This window comes from Acomys minous (genome assembly GCF_964271855.1).
Source record: "Acomys minous genome assembly, chromosome: 17".
In the NCBI taxonomy this organism is placed as follows: domain Eukaryota; kingdom Metazoa; phylum Chordata; class Mammalia; order Rodentia; family Muridae; genus Acomys; species Acomys minous.
In genome coordinates this window covers 70,982,607-70,999,153 of record NC_140500.1, presented here as the reverse complement: position 1 = coordinate 70,999,153, position 16,547 = coordinate 70,982,607, and the positions used below count along the sequence as shown (strand labels likewise).

The 16,547-nt window shown below is 52.9% G+C and overlaps 1 protein-coding gene across 4 annotated transcripts; it reads left to right on the top strand.

Moving 5' to 3' along the window:
* Positions 1–843: 843 nt before the first annotated feature.
* On the top strand, positions 844–16,022 carry CAPG (capping actin protein, gelsolin like). 4 transcript variants are annotated; one of them, XM_084766568.1, is made up of 10 exons: positions 844–965; positions 7,903–7,938; positions 8,088–8,260; positions 8,355–8,509; positions 8,699–8,866; positions 9,892–10,041; positions 10,465–10,557; positions 11,065–11,197; positions 13,782–13,870; positions 15,832–16,022. In XM_084766568.1, exons 2-10 carry the CDS (start codon positions 7,916–7,918, stop codon positions 15,895–15,897), a joined length of 1,050 nt encoding a protein of 349 aa, XP_084622694.1. In that variant the 5' UTR covers positions 844–965; positions 7,903–7,915; the 3' UTR covers positions 15,898–16,022. The 4 variants fall into 4 exon arrangements, with proteins under 4 accessions (XP_084622694.1, XP_084622695.1, XP_084622696.1 ...); XM_084766569.1 differs by having other exon boundaries at positions 902–1,046; XM_084766570.1 differs by lacking the exon at positions 844–965 and adding an exon at positions 1,114–1,213.
* The last annotated feature ends 525 nt before the right edge of the window (positions 16,023–16,547 follow it).

Here is a 16,547-nt window from a genome sequence, read left to right as displayed (position 1 = left end):
CAGCGCTCTACTTGCCTCTGCCTTCCAAGTGCTGCTGGGATTAAAAACATGCATCACCATGACAAGCTGAGGGGGGCAGTCTCTGAGGATTTGGGGCATGGGGAGGCATCATAAAATGTGTCAAGACACATGGTGCATCAGGACACGTAATCCTGAGCTCAAGGAGCAGAGGCAGGAGGATTGTCATATATTTGAAGCCAATCTTGGCTACATATTGAGTTTCTTGGTTTTTGTTGTTGTTTTTGTTTTGTTTTTGAGACAGGGTTTCTCTGTGTAGCCTTGGCTGGCCTGGACTTGCTTTGTAGACCAGGCTGGCCTAGAACTCACAGAGATCCACTTGCCTCTGCCTCCCAAGTGTTGGGATTAAAAGTGTGCGCCACCACCAACCAGCTCATATTGAGTTTCATAGCAGCTTAGGTTCTAAAGTAAAGACTGTCCCAGTAAAACAAACTGTTGGGTGCAGTGGTGCACACCTGTAATCGCAGCACTCAGGAGGCAGGACGATCAGGAGTTCAAGACCAGCTTCAGCTGCATCATAATTTAAAGGCCATCCTGACTCTACATGAGAGCTTGTCTCAAAATCAAAATAATGAATGAACATACACACACACACACACACACACACACACACACACACACACACACGCTTCAAAATCAGCCTGGTCTACAAATTGAGTTCCAGTACAGCCAAGGCTACACAGAGAAACCCTGATTTTTGTTTTTGTTTTTTAAAAAGTACATAGAAACGAGAAGGGTGAGGGGGAGAGGGAGGGGGAGGAAGAAGAGGAGAAGGAGGAGGGAGAGGAGGAGGAGGAGGAGGAGGAGGTCACATGTACTCAGGGAAATGAGACAACTAGTCAAGGGGGCGGGAGGAAAAGTAGTGTAGAGCCAGTGACCCAACCCAGGAAATGTGACTAACCAGCCACGGCTGAGCAGACTCGGGCCAGATGTGCCTGCCCAGGCTGGTGAGTGGAACGGGGGCTTTCCTTGCTGGTCTGCCTTGAAATCGTTCAGAACCCGACTTGCCTGAGGCTGCTGTGACTGAGGTGGGCTCCAGCACCTGAGAAAGAGATTGCTGAGTCTTGGACCTCAGAGCACTGAGCCTCCCCATGGGTGGGGCAGGTGGGTGGGACAAGCCGGTGAGAAGAGGGAAGTACGAAGCTTGGGTGGGGCAGGCTGAGAAAAAGGATTGAGAAGAAAGGCCTGTGGAGAGGTAAAAGTGGGATGGGTCCCGCAGAAAGGGGCTAGCTGGGCTGCTCTCGGGTGGATAGGTGAAGGCTGGCTGTTAGGGTCTGTGAACTGGCAGGTATGGTGTCCCCAGGCATAGGTAAGTCAGGCTCAGATTATTATCTGAATACAGTCTTACAGCTGCAGAGGCAGAGTGGGCCCGGTGGGATGTGTTCCAGCTGCGGGAGGTAGGGGGGGGGAAGGGGTGCGGGGGGGGGCGAGCTAGGGGATCTGGGCTCATCCTGGTCTATGGGAAGTGGTATCAAGATCGTCTGAGAGGTCCCCACAGGCTGTCAGGAGGGGAGTTCAGATCTGGCAGCGCCTGACTCCAAGATAGCCCTGTGCTAGGCCTAGACTGCGGGACTAGAGGGAGTGGAGAAGGAGCAAGGTAGGTCCGACTAAGTGAGGTGCGTTCTGGCAGCCTCCAGCAGAGGGTTATCTGGGGATGGTGTGGAGGGAGATGGAGATGGAGCCTGGGGGTTCAGGGAGCAGGAGCTGCTTTGGTGTGTGGGGTACTGCCTGGGGTCCAAAGCCACTGTTGTCCCCACTTCTAAGGAACCTGGGTCAAAGTCCAGCAAGTCCTGTGCTTTGTTATATTGACACCCCATTTCTTCCCCCAGGGCTGGTGCTATTCCAGTTCACACTAACGGGGCAGATAGGGAGGTGACCTGTTGAGACTCAGGGTCTACGAGGGCAAAAGTTGCCCTGGTTTCCCTCAATACTGGGTCACATTTAAGTCATTAATAGGGTCAAGCATTTTGTGGAAGGTAGGAGTGATCCCCGCCTGTGAGCCCCTGCTCCCCCACCCCTAGTGTGTCCTTAAAGATAATCTAAGGGCCAGGGCTAGTCAGCAGGGCACATGTCCTCCCCCATTACTCAGGACAGTCTGATGGGCCCCTTTCGCACACACCCCACCCAAGCAGCCCACCCGCTCTGTCTGCCTCCAGGCTGCTCCAGGCTGTGCCTGGGTCCTGAGGTCCTAGGATCTCACTTCGGTTTCACCTAATCCAATAACTGAAGTTCAGCCAAACAAGGCAATCAAAATCAGGTATGTCCAAAGGTCATGGGCAAACTCTTAGTTCCTGCTCCAAAGGTACCGGATAGTAGTCTCAAGGAGAAAGCCAGTCTCTAAAACTCATCACACTACGAAACAATGGGAAAGAGCAGTCGTCAGCAGAGGAGGCCGGCTGCGGTGTAGTTCAGGAGTGGAGTGTTTTCTAGCTCTGCCCCGTGGCACTGGGTTTGGGTCCCAGAATGCCTCCTGCTCCCAAAGGCAGATCTAGAAGAGGCTGCCCGTGAAGTGGTGGTGAATTTCCACCCCCCCCCCAGAAGCATTCAAGAAAAGGACGATGAAAGGTATTGCAGAAAAGGTGTCTTTGCCATGCTATTAGGACTATCTAAGCACTAAGGCTCTTTGTTGTTGTTGTTTTTCAAGACAGGGTTTCCCTGTGTAGCCTTGATTGTCCTGGATTCACTTTGTAGACCAGGCTGGCTTTGAACTCACAGAGATCCACCTGCCTCTGCCTCCCAGAGTGCTGGGATTAGAGGCGTGCGCCACCACCGCCCAGCTCTAGGCTCTTTCTAGTGCTGGTCTGTGATTATGTGACTGTCTTACATGACGGAAGTTGGTCTGTGGTTTCACTGCGTGTGATGGCTCCCCACTTCCCCTCAGCCCTCTATGCAGGCCACAAGGCGCAGACTCTTTCTTCTTCATGTCTGTGCTTCCTCTCCTACAGCCTGCCTAGTGCGGAGACCTCAGAACGGTTCTCGAGTGAATGGAAGCAAATGGTCTCTTGTGATGGGGTGTCGGGGGTGCCCTGCCGCTGTGGACAGGAGAAGGAGGTGGCGGATGCGCTCCAAGGCTGCAACCAGAGGCTGGTGTGACAGGCCTGGGGAAAACTCCCACAGGAGCTGAGGCTCCCGAGCGGTCCGGCTTACCCCTCAGATAGCTAGGGTTGATGTGTGCCCATGGGGCTGCAGGGGCTGTGACACACACACTGAGGGAGCTTGGGGAGCTGTGGGACCAAAGGAGGAGCCAGGAATGGAAGACCCTTCCCAGGACAGCCTGGACACAGGCAGGACCTCCAGCTGATGGGGGGGGGGGGGCGCAGGGGCAGCGGGAGCCTCAGTGAGCTCAGCAGCTTCTCTCACGCACACTGCAGCTCACCTCCATCCGTGCAGGCTGCTTTTAGCTAGCCCCGTGTTCCCCTATGCACCCCACTTCTCTACCTGTGGAACTGGACTTACAGCGTCATGCGTGCTAGACAAGCACTGTGCCATCGAACCATATCCCTGCCTCTCTTTCCTCCCCCCTGACAAGGTTTCTCTGTATAAACTTAGCTGTCCTGGACTCACTTTGTAGACCAGGTTGGCCTTGTGCTCAAAGAGATCTGCTCTCCTCTGCCTCCTGAGTGCTGGGATTAAAAGTGTGCACCACCACTCCCAGCCTCTCTTTCTTTCTTTTCTTTTCTTTTTTCTTCCCCCCCCCCTTTTTCTTTTTTTTTTTTTCCAAGACAAAGTTTCTCTGTAGCCTTGGCTGTCCTAGACTTACTTTGTAGACCAGGCTGGCCTCAAACTCACAGTGATCCACCTGCCTCTGCCTCCAGAGTGCTGGGATTAAAGGCATGCGCTGCCACGCCTGGCTTCAATTTTTCTTTTAAAGATTATTTATTATTATGTATACAGTGCTCTGCCTGTATGTACACCTGCAGGCCAGAAGAGGACATTAGATCACATTAAAGATGGTTGTGAGCCACCATGTGGTTGCTGGGAATTGAACTCAGGACCTCTGGAAGAGCAGTCAGTGCCCTTAACCTCTGAGCCATCACCCTGGCTTCCGTCCATCCCTAGCTTTACATAAACGGAATCTGGTGATGCCTGCAGGTGATGCAGCTCTAATGAGAGTTGAGGGTGAAGGGGGGGTGGGGAGATCAGAAGTTCAAGGTCATCCTAAGGTCATCTTAAGCTACAAGAGACTGTCCCAAAAGAAAACAGAAATAAAAGAAACTTATTCCCTTCCTTATACCACGAGGACATTTTAACAGGACCACCACTGTAAGCATAGCAGCCACAGCACCAGGGCCTTGCAGTGTGGGAGAAAGACTAGTCTCCACACCCAACATAGTGTGCAAGAACAAGACGGAGGTGAGGGTCAGTGCATGGAAAATTACTGAAAGGAAGCGCCGTTGGGGAGGGAGGTTCTGTCAAACTAACCTAACAGGATTCCCGCTGAAGCTAGTCAGGACGGATCAGACATGTGGGGGAAGGTACAGCTGAGGAACCAGATCTGCGTAAGGCATGATGGGATAGGGATTGTGGGGCCTTGCAGCTGAACTGACTGTTCAAGGAAACAGGAGTGTACCAGGTGTAAGGGTCCGAAAATCGCGGAAGGAAGATCCCAGACTCAAACAGCATGTAAAAGCAAAGATGGTTTATTCTGCAGAAACAGCCTGCACGCAGGTGTCAACACCGTCCACACAAAATGTCGGGGACCCCCAGTCAAAGGCTCTAGGGAACTAGGGGGCTTCTAAGAGGGTGTGCTATCTTGTATTTTATTGGGTGGACTATGGGGGCGTAAGCTGATAGGCAGGGGCTGAATGGCGGGTCAACAGTCCAGAGTCATGAGGCTATATATGGTCACATTAGTGGCCGGTTGGGATCAGACCTTTCCTGCCTGAGGTCTCTCAGGTCCAGAAGCATCCTGTTACATGAGTCCAACTGGGATTGGCTGGTGCTGGCCAGTGTCTGTACATGACTTCTGTCTCAAGCCTTTTATCAATGTTTGACCCTCTCACCAGGAGGTACATAGAAAGGTCTAGAAGGTTCAGATGGACTGATGGCATTTAGCCAGAGTCTTTGCACTTTTGTAAGGTGCCAGGCTATTTTTAAAAAATTATTTATTTATTTACTTTTTTTTTTTTTGAGACAGGGTTTCTCTGTGTAGTCTTGGCTGTCCTGGACTCGCTTTATAGACAATGCTGGCCTTGAGCTCACAGAGATCTGCCTGCCTCTGCCTCCCAAGTGCTGGGATTAAAGGCGTGCGCCACCATGCCTGGCTTTAAATATTTATTTGTTTTTTTGTTTGTGTGTGTATGTGTGTGTCACGGTGTGCAGAAGACAACTCTATGGAGTTGGCTCTCCTCCCATCCTGTGGTTCTTGGGGTTGGAACTCAAGACTTTAGACTTGTCAGCAAGCATCTTTGCCAAATGAGCCATCTTGCCCATCCTGAGCGGGTGTCTCTAATGAGCATCTGGGGTCATGAAGGAGCAGACACAGCTAAACCCCCTCATCAGAACCCTGCAATGGCTGGAGTGGAGGGCACCTGATTCTGAGTCACGGCCCAATTTCTCATTTTAGTAACACAGACCTGAGAACAGTGAAGCTATGGGCTCAGCCGATCTCATTTCTGAACTTGGGTTTGGGACAGACATCAGGTCCTACCTGGGTCACGGGCTGGGGCCACCCACAGCAGGGCACATGGGCACACCCCATGGAGGAGAATCCCCAGTCCCCTCCTCCATGGGGGAAGTGTTACGCTGGAAAACTGCCTTGCTCTGTTTGGGAGGTTGGTAGTGAAAAGGAAAGTGGTGCCGCTGCTCAGCCTGCTCCTGTTTCCTGCCCTGTGCTGGCCCAGCCAGAGTCTCCTCTGCCCGCCTGTAGCTCCAGTCTGCAGGGTCTGCTCTGTACTCTTACCCTCCATGTCCCTTGGGACACCTCTTCCCAAAAGAACTGGGTGGAAGCCCCTTGTTTTCCTTCCTTCCTTCTTCCCTCTGTCCCTCCTTCCCTCCCTTCCCTCCTTTTCTTTCTTCCCTTCCTCCCTCCTACCCTCCCTCCCTCCTACCCTCCCTCCCTCCTTCCTTCCCTCACTCCTTCCTTCCATCCTTCACTCCCTCCCTCCTCCCTTCCTCTTTGGAGACAGGGTGTCTTAAAGCCCAGGTTGGCTTTGACCTCACTAAGCGCTCGAGGCTAGCCTTGAACTTCTGATCCTCACGCTTCTGCTGTCTGGATTGCTGGTATGGAGGTGCTATCACACCAGGCCGTTTTTGGTTTTCGTTGTTTTAAGACAGGCTAGCCTGAAGCCTGACTGTCCCGAGCTTCTGAACCTTCTGCCCCACCCCCACGTGCTGGGCTGACACTTAGGTGTGCTGTCGTTAGTGACCTTTTCCTTTGCTTTCCTCCACTTCCTCCTTTAGCTGTCTGTCTGTTCTGAGGCAGGGTCTCTCTGTGACTCACTATCCCCTGGGGCCTAGGCTCCCAAGTGCTAGGATGGCAGGTCTGTGCTAGTATATTTCACTTACTTTTTACTTATTTATTTTAATTTTATTTATTTGTATTTTCTTTTTCGAGACAGGGTCTCTCTGTGTAGTCCTGGCTGCCCTGGACTTGCTTTGTAGACCAGGCTGACCTCAAACACACAGAGATCCACCTGCCTCTGCCTCTGGGGGGCTATGATTACAGGCGTGCCACCATGCCCAACCCTTTTTACTTATTTTTATTTTCTTGTGTGGGTAGCTTTGCCTGTGCACATGAGCATGCAGTGCCTGTGGAGGCCATAGGGGTCGTTTAGTCCTCTAGAACTGGAGTAGACATGGTTGCTGCCTGCTGCATGGGTGCTGTGAACTGAACTCACATCCTCTGCAAAAGTAACAAGTGCTCTTCAGTGCTCAGCCATCTCTGCAGCATCCTCGAGCTCGGAGACCTGCCTGCCTCTGCCTCCTGAGTGCTGGGACTAGAGGCGTGCACCATCACATTTAAAATTATTATTATTATTATTATTATTTTGTTTTTTCGAGACAGGGTCTCTCTGTGTAGCCTTGGCTGTCCTGGACTCGCTTTGTAGACCTGGCTGGCCTCGAACTCTCAGCGATCCGCCTGCCTCTGCCTCCCAAGTGCTGGGATTAAAGGCGTGCGCCACCACGCCTGGCACATTTAAAATTTTTATTTTGTAAATATTCTCTCTCTCTCTCTCTCTCTCTCTCTCTCTCTCTCTCTCTCTCTCTCTCCCTCTCTGTGTTTCTGCATGTTTGCATGTGTGTGCACACATATATAGGTTCAATAGCGTGTGTGCACACATATATAGGTTCAATAGCATGTGTGCACGTGCATGTGGAGGACCACAGTAGATGTCAGGACTCTTCCTTTTGGCTAGTGCTTGGGGGACGGGGCCTGCGGGCATGGAGGTAGGCGGGTCTTTCTGAGTTCGAGGCCAGCCTGGTCTGCGAAGCAAGTGCAGGACAGTCAAGGCTACACAGAGAGACCTTGTCTCAAAAAACAAGCAACAAGAACAACAACCAAGACAGGGCCTCTTAATCAACCCCATAGCTTGATGGTGTGGCTAGTTTTGATCTTGCTTTGGGGAATCCCCTGTCTCTGCCCTCTGAGGCTGGAATTACAAGTGGTCTGCACACCCAACACTTATGTGGATTCTGAGGATTCAAACTCTGGTCCTCACGTTTGTCATGCAAATGCTTTAGCAGCTGAGCAACTGCCTCAACCCCAGGTCACCCTCGGCTGCTTACAGACTGTGAGGACAACCTGATAAGGCTCAAAAACCCAAAGGGAGAATTCTTGACCACCTACAAGGCTCCCCCCCCACACACCCCACCCCACCCCACCCCCGCAGATGGAGAGCTGGTTGTTATGGCCCTTGTGGTAATCATGGCTTCTCTTTTCAGGTCTGAAAACAGCATGTACACGCCCATCCCTCAGAGGTAGGCAATGCGCCCCATCCTCCGCGCTCTCTTCTCTCCTCACTGCTCTCACTATCCGCAGACCTCAGGCTCCAGGCCTGCTCAGGGCTCTCTACTCGAGCCCACTCCTCACGGGAGCCACTACCAACCCCAACCGTTTCTTCCCACAGTGGCTCTCCGTTCCCAGCCTCAGTGCAGGACCCAGGCCTACACATATGGCGCGTGGAGAAGCTGAAGCCGGTGCCCATCGCACAAGAGAACCATGGCATCTTTTTCTCTGGCGATTCCTACCTCGTGCTTCACAATGGCCCAGAAGAAGTCTCCCACCTGCACCTGTGGATAGGTAAAAGGGTCTGGTCTGGGCTTGTTCCAAGGCAGGGATGGAGGTTGCAGTGGGTCTCAGGGGACCTCTGCCTATCACCTCCCATCCATCCTAGGTCAGCAGTCGTCCCGAGATGAGCAGGGTGCCTGTGCTGTGCTGGCCGTGCACCTCAACACCCTGCTTGGGGAGAGGCCGGTGCAGCACCGTGAGGTTCAAGGTAACGAGTCGGACCTCTTCATGAGCTACTTCCCACGCGGCCTCAAGTACCAGGTGAGACCCACCTCCGAGCCCTCATTGCCATGGTCTCTCTCAGAGCCGTCTCGTGTTTCTGGGTGGTTATGTCCCGGGCACACCTGGTGGATTAGTCGGCCCCTTCTCGCGTCTCCCAGAACGCGGTGACACAGCAGAGGGCTCTGGGTTGCCTCTGAGGGCCACTCAGGCCGGTCTTCTGGGCTGCAGGAAGGTGGTGTGGAGTCAGCATTTCATAAGACGACCACCGGGGCCGCTCCGGCAGCCATCAGGAAGCTCTACCAGGTTAAAGGGAAAAAGAACATCCGTGCCACCGAGAGGGCACTGAGCTGGGGCAGCTTCAACACCGGGGACTGCTTCATCCTGGACCTGGGTCAGGTGGGTAAAGTGGCTGACAGGATAGGCTGGGGGGCTGGGGAAGAGGGAGATGAGGTCAGAAGCTAGGACCCGTGTTCCGGTGAACCGTCCCATCCATGTACATGTGAATGCAGATACCAGAAGAGGCCAGAAGAGGGCGCTAGGGCTGGAGTTACTGGCAGTTGTGAATTGCCCTTTGTGGGTGCTCAGAACAGAACTCAGGGCCCCCACTGAGCCATCTCTCCAGCCCCAGTAGATAATTTATAAGATGATTTATAGATGCTGGTCAGTGCTGTGGAGGAAAAACACGTGGTGCGGAGGTGGCACGAGGGCAAGAAGCACTCATCACATTTTTCTTTTAGATTTATTTTATGAGTGTTGTGCCTACATGTATTTATGGGTACCACATATGTGCCCAGTTCCCTTGAAATTCAGAAGAGGAAGTAGGAATGGTGGCACATGCCTTTAGTGCCAGCACTCGGGAAGCAGAGGCAGAGGCAGGTGGATCTCTGTGAGTTCAAGACCAGCCTGGTCTACAAAGCAAGTCTAGGACAGCCAAGGGCTGTTACTCAGAGAAACCCTGTCTCGAAAAACAAAACAAAACAAAATCAGAAGAGGGCATTGGATCCTCTGAAACTATAGGTGCTTGTGAGCCACTTTGTGGGTGCTGGGACTTGAAGCTGGGTCCTCTAGAAGAGCCCTGAGCGCTCTTAACCCCTGAGCCCAGGAAATTCTCTTGTGGAGTTTTGTTTCTGCCTTTCTCAGAGGCCTCAGTTGAGTGGCCCTGACTTCTTGGGATTTAGTTTGCTTGTTTTGAGGACCCCCGCCCCCCCCCCCCACGGAGTCGCACTGTGTAGCCCTTGCTGTCCTGGAACCCACTGTGTAAATCAGGAAAATACAGACATCTACGTGCCTACGCCTCTTGGTATTGGGATCAAAGGTGCATGCCACCACTTTCCTTGCTTTCCCTGCCTGTGGGGACAATTTTTCAGAGGGGGTAGGATGCCCCCACCCTCACATGATGAGCCTATCTGGCCTCTCTACAGAACATCTTTGCCTGGTGTGGGGGAAAGTCGAACATCCTGGAGCGCAACAAGGCGAGGGACCTGGCCCTGGCCATCAGGGACAGCGAGCGGCAGGGCAAGGCCCGGGTGGAAATCATCACCGACGGAGAGGAGCCAGCTGAGATGATTCAGGTGTGTGTGTGTGTGTGTGTGTGTGTGTGTGTGTGTATGTGTGTGCCTGTTTGTGCCTGTGTGCATGTGTACCTGTGTGTGTGCATTTGTGCATGTGTGTGCCTGTGTGTGTGCATGCATGTATGTATATATATATGTGTGTGTGTGCATGTGTGTGTGTGTGTGCATGTGTGTGTGCGTGTGTGTCATGGGGGGGCTTATCTGGAGCCCTACTCAGCCCTGTGACTCACTCATGGGGTATCTTTGTGTGATGGGGATAAGAGGTTCCTTTGAGTGGGGTTCAGCCTTGGGGGAAGAGGCTGTCTGGCGGATGGGCTGGCCTATTGCTTTTCCCTGTACCTCAGTGCAGGACACAGGTGGCCCTGCATGTGGTGACGTGGGAAATCTGAACGGATACCCAAGTAATTCTGTCTGGCTCTGCAGGTTCTGGGCCCCAAGCCTGCTCTGAAGGAGGGAAATCCTGAGGAAGACATCACAGCTGACCGGACCAACGCCCAGGCTGCAGCCCTGTATAAGGTGCGCGCTGCAGGCCTGTTGGGGAATAGCCTGGCACAGGATCCTGCACAGAGCATCTGTGGGTGGCAGGGGCACGGAACGGGAGGGAGGCGGAGGCTGTGAGAAGGCTGGGCCAGGAATCAGGCAGGTTTGTGGGGGGTTGGAGGAGAGATATGTGGGAAGGAAGCAGGTGACGGCCCTCTGAGGTGAATGGCATTCACTTCCGGATCCTTGGTGAAGGTTGGAAGCTAATTCTGAGATTGTCTTGACTTGAGGCCCCATGCAGATGCTTGTGGCGCGGAACTCACCTTTTCCCCTAGGGGAGTCGTGGCCTCTAGACTACACTGATATTGTCTGGAGCTTGCTTTTGGGGGGTGGGGCTCTCTTCCTGTTTCCTCTGGACTGGTAAACACAACGGGGCGGGGGGTGGGGGTGGGGGGGTGGGGAGCGGGTCTGGGTAACCCACTCCTTGGTTTAGGGTAAGGGCTGGAGTGTGCGTGTCACACTGGAACTGTCCTTCCTCTCCAGGTCTCTGATGCCACTGGACAGATGAATCTAACCAAGGTGGCTGACTCCAGCCCCTTTGCCTCTGAACTGCTGATCGCAGACGACTGCTTCGTTCTGGACAACGGGCTCTGTGGCAAAATCTACATCTGGAAGGGTATGTGTAGCTTTGGTCTGTGTGCACCTGAGAGGCCTGCAGCTGCCATGAGGGCCCTGCAGCGGGCTTCGGCACGTCAGCCGGAGGGCCCTGCAGCTGCGCGGAACCCAGCAGGCTCAGCTATTTTGAGAACCTCAGCCAATCTCAGGGCCTGTTCAGCGCCTGGCTGGGCCCATCTCAGACACTCAGCTTGACCATGTCTGGCCTGGAGCCTGAGCAAGCGTGTACTTAACATGTTCCCAGGGCACACCTATAGCATGCATGTGCCCCAGTGCTCTGGGGGATGGGGCCTCAACTTGAGGGTCTTCATTAAGTGTAATAGAAGTAAATTTTAGATGGGCTTAGTAGGCACTTTATGTAGTATGTGGTAAGCTTGCAGGCCGTGTGTTTTTCCAAGAGATTGTATCTGCTGGAAGGAGAAAGGCTGCTGTGTGCAGGACCTGGCTTCTTGCTTTGACCATGGCAATCTGGGACAGCATGATCCTGGGAGCCGGCTTGTTCTTGCTGGTTCCTGGGAAGGCCTAGGCAGTTCGCTCCCTCAGCTGAGGTTTGGGTTCTTTGTTGCTCTTTTGTTTATATTTATTTTTATTTTTTAAATTTTCCTGTGCATGTACATGTCCTCTCTCACACACACATGCTTGTGGGTACCCATGGAAGCCAGGAGAGGGCCATCAGATTCCTTGCATCTGAAGTTAAAAGCTGTTTTGAGTCTCCTGATGTTGGTGCTTGGAACTGAACTCTGGTCCTCTGCAAAAGCAGCAAGTGCTGTTAACCACTGAGCCTTCTTTCTAGCCCTTTCCCTTTTTTTTTTAAGACAAGGTGTCACGTAGCCCAGGCTGGCCTCTGACTTGTTATGTAGCCAAGAATGGCTTTGAACTCCTGATCCTCCTGCCTCCATCTGGGAGGCATGTACTATCGTGTTTGTTTTTCTCTGGTGCTCGGGATGGAACCCAGGGCGTGGCAGGCAAACACTCTGCCAACTGAGCGAGCTATGTCCCTTGCCCGGAGGCTGCCTTTTCCTTCCTGCAGAGGCACTGTAAGCCATGGAGCTGATGCTGAGATCCTGTGAGTGTCTGTAGTCCCCAAGAGAGGAATCAGTCTAGAAAAGGAAACTGTGGGACAGGAAGCTTGGAAGGCAGGAAGACAAGTGCCCATGGATGCCAGAACACAGATACTTTGTGGTTCACAGGACTTTAACAGTGGCCTGAGACCTGGCCACCATGCCTGGCTCTGTTTCCTTGTCAAAATGCCTCAGCTTGAAGCCCAGCTTGTGCCCTAAGGATTGCCAGCATACGTGGGTGGATTCTGTGCAGTCTTCAATTTTATAAGCATTTTGTCAGCAAGCATGTTGGCTCTTGGCCTTGTGGGCGTCTATAAGAATTTCTCTTTAAGAAATTGTACTCTGTGTCCTATTTAGTTTCCCACAAAAAGAACAGTGTTATCTGTAACTCTGTGCACACACAGAAGGCAAGAGGCCCCAGGGAAGGGAGGCCCTGGACCTAGAATTTTTCTTCTTTGTTTCTTTTGCTTTTTTCTTTTCTTTCTTTCTTTCTTTTTTTAAGATTTAATTATGTATACAGTGCTCTGCCTGCATGTACTCCTACAAGCCAGAAGAGGGCGCCATTATCACATTAGAGATGGTTATAAGCCACCATGTGGTTGCTGGGAATTGAACTCAGGACCTCTGGATTAGCAGTCAATGCTCTTAACCGCTGAGCCATCTCTCCAGCCCCCTTCTTTTGTTTTTTTGTTGTTTTTTTTCCAAGACAGGATTTCTCTGTGTAGCCTTGGCTATCCTAGATTCACTTTGTAGACCAGGCTGGCCTCAAACTCACAGCAATCCACCTGCCTCTGCCTCCTGAGTGCTGGGATTAAAGGCGTGCGCCACCATGCCCAGCTGAGTTTTTCTTCTTATGTGTATTTAGAGTGTTTTTCTTGCATGCACGTCTGTGATCCATGTGTGTGTGGCGTCCTCAAAAGCCAGAAGGCAGAACTGGATCTTCTGAAACTGGAATTACAGATGGTTCTGAGTGCCATGTGGGTGATGGGAATCGAACTCAGGTCCTCTGCGAGAGAAGCAAGTGCCCCTAACCACTGAGCCATTGTCCCAGCCTTCTGGCCTTACAGCTTGAGGTCTAGGAGGACCCTCCTGAAGGCCAGCTTGATCAGAGCCAGAAGATTCTGCTGATCCAGGCAGAAGAGAAGTTTTATTTATTCATTTGTTATTTATTTAATCTTAGCTTAGAGCTGCCAGCTTTCTGTGAAAAGTATTAAGTGGCTGACTTCATACCCCCAAGGAGCCCCTAGCATTCTTGGGTACTCTGGGTATGTTTTATACACTGTCAGGTGTTCTGACTAGAGGATTTCCGGGACACCCCAGTGTCTCTGCAGCCCAGGCTGAAGACAGGAAGCTGGCTCTCATCCTCCTGCCTCCACTCCTGTGTGTGTGTGGCGGGGCGCGGGGCTTGCAGATGGCTTTCTGTGGTGCTAGGGACAGAGTGCAGAGCAGGAACGCTGGGCAAACCCTCTCCAGTCAGCCCTGGCTATCCTCTTCCTGTTTTGAAATCTTGTTCCTGTGTTTCAGGGCGAAAAGCTAATGAGAAGGAGCGGCAGGCGGCCCTCCAAGTGGCCGACGGCTTCATCTCTCGGATGAGATATTCCCCAGACACTCAGGTGAGGACACAGCCATGTCCCCACCTCCTCCTGGGACCCTTCCTGTCGCTCCCTACCCGCTGACTGGACAAGAGCAGGGCAGCTCAGGGTGGAGCAGACCTGTTAAGTGGACAGGCCTTTTCAGTCCTTCTGTGCTTAAAAAAAAAAAACAAAAAACCAAACAACAAACAACAACAACAACACACCCAAAGGGCCAGGCATGGTGGTGCACACCTTTAATCTCAGCACTCAGGAGGCAGAGGCAGGTGGATTGATGTGAGTTTGAGGTCAGCCTGGTCTACAGAGTGAGTCCAGGACAGCCAAGGCTACACAGAGAAACCCTGTCTCAAAAAACTAAAACCAAAACAAAACAAAACAAAAAGCAAAAGCACCACCACCACCAAAACAACAACAACAACAACAAAAACTTTTCAAAGAGAACCCTGGGAGTCCAAAGGACAGAGAGTGTCACTGGTGGCTGTGTCTCTCCCCAGCACTAGTGCCCCAGCATGGTGGCTACACAAGTCATTTGCATGCTGCCTTTCTCCCCCAGGGTCTTGAGGCCCAGGCTGGCCTCAAACTCTCTCAAGGATGACCTTGAACTTCTGACCTTGCTTCCACTTCCCAGGTTCTAGAATTGCAGGCGTGTGCCACCACACTTGGTTTATGCGGTGCAGGGAATCGAACCCGGGGCTTTGTGCGTAGCATGCACTCTACCAATTGGGCTACGTTCTCCCTTCCCCATTTTTGAGACTGTGGGGGTCACTCCATTGTCCAGATTACTTTAGAATTCACGACTCATGGCCCCCCCGCCCACCGACCTTAAACTCACAACAATTCTCCTGCCTCAGCCTCGCAAGTGCTGACATCACAGGTGTGAGGCACCAAATGGTGGCATCTGTCTAACGGACTGAGCGGATCCTTGAAGCAGCATTTCCTCAGCCTGTGTCCTGTGGTCTTGTATCTTGTCTGTCTTCTTAGGACCGGCCTAGACTGCTTTTGGCCTCTCACCTGGTGTTACAGGGCTCTTGTCTTCTCAGATGAGTTTAGTCAAGAGACAGGCAGTCTGAGCAGTAGTTTATTTAACAAATTCAAGCTAAGGGACACTCCAGAGAGACTGGAGCTCTAAGGGACACTCTAGAGAAAGACTGGAGCACATTATCCCATGGTGGGAGCTGCCCACTGGGTTCTGCACTGTGGACATTGGAGCGATGCTTATGAACATTTGTGAGGTGGGTTGTCCACTCATGAGGTAAAGTTGCCTTTTCCCTCCTAAACCATGCTGGGTGAGGGACCCCTTTAGAGTGTTTCCTTCCTGTAATCCTCTAAGAAAACCCACCGAAGTGTGTATGTGTGCGGAGAGGTATCCAAAACCACAGCGCAAGTGAGATTAGTGACCATGGGCCCCTTGAGGATTTGGACCTTTTAGTTGATGGCATACACGGGGAAAGGCCCAGGCACCTTAGTCTCTGGTGTGGCAGGACACCGTAGGGCATGACGAGAATGCCGAGCCACAAAGGAGCCGTCTCTCAGGAGACACAGCTGGCAAGCGCAGCTGAGGCTCCCTTGGTTACGGCTTACCTAAGTCCTTGCCTACCTGGTCAGTGGTCCCCCTCCTCAGCAGCGAGGTGAGCAGCCCGTGAGCTGAGCTTTTCCCCCTCCTCAGAAGCAGAGGTGAGCAGCCTGTGAGCTGAGCTTTTCCCCCCTCCTCAGCAGCGAGGTGAGCAGCCTGTGAGCTGAGCTTTTCCCCCTCCTCAGCAGCGAGGTGAGCAGCCGTGAGCTGAGCTTTTCTCCCTCCTCAGCAGCAAGGTGAGCAGCCTGTGAGCTGAGCTTTTCCCCCTCCTCAGCAGCGAGGTGAGCAGCCTGTGAGCTGAGCTTTTCCCCCTCCTCAGCAGCGAGGTGAGCAGCCCGTGAGCTGAGCTTTTCCCCCTTCTCAGCAGCGAGGTGAGCAGCCTGTGAGCTGAGCCTTTCTCCCACTGCAGGTGGAGATCCTGCCCCAAGGCCGAGAGAGCCCCATCTTCAAGCAGTTCTTCAAGGACTGGAAGTGAGGGTGTGTGCCCCCATCCCTGCTCCCCTGCCTCGCACCACCTGTCTGCTTCTTCCCCTCCGGCTGCTGAGTCAGCATCGAGGTGACTGATGTCTGGATGCTCAATAAAGGAGACACATTCTGTTCCCTTGTCCTGGCTTGATTTTTGTCCCGCCTGTTCAGTCAGGTTGATCCCCATGGGGGCGGCTGAGTGGATTGCAGCTGACAATTCCACAGCTTCCAGGGGCCCAGCCCAGGCTCTGCAGGACCAGGACTCCCAGTGGGGCGCTGTCCAACCCCCACCATGCCCAGAAGAACCTAATAGGAGGCGGCACCGTGCCAGGCCTCAGCATCACTTTCAGGCCAGGGTTTCGTTCAAGTCTCACATTCCCAGCTGGGAGAAGGCTGTGGCTGTGCCACGCAGGAGCATATGCCAGGGAGAGAGGAAGGCATGGAACCCCTCAGCAATTCTGGCGTAGTTAAGAACTCCCGTGGAAGGGTGTCCTCTCTGTGCCCAGAAAAAACAAAGCTTTTCAGCTACTTGAGGCCTATCTCCACCTCAGCCCATCAGTGAACTGATTCCTGCCTGGAGCTGTGTGTACTCTGGTCTGGATGCAGGGCCCCTGCTGGGGGTGTAGACCCTCGGAGCGCCTGTGTGGTTTAGGCCCTGCT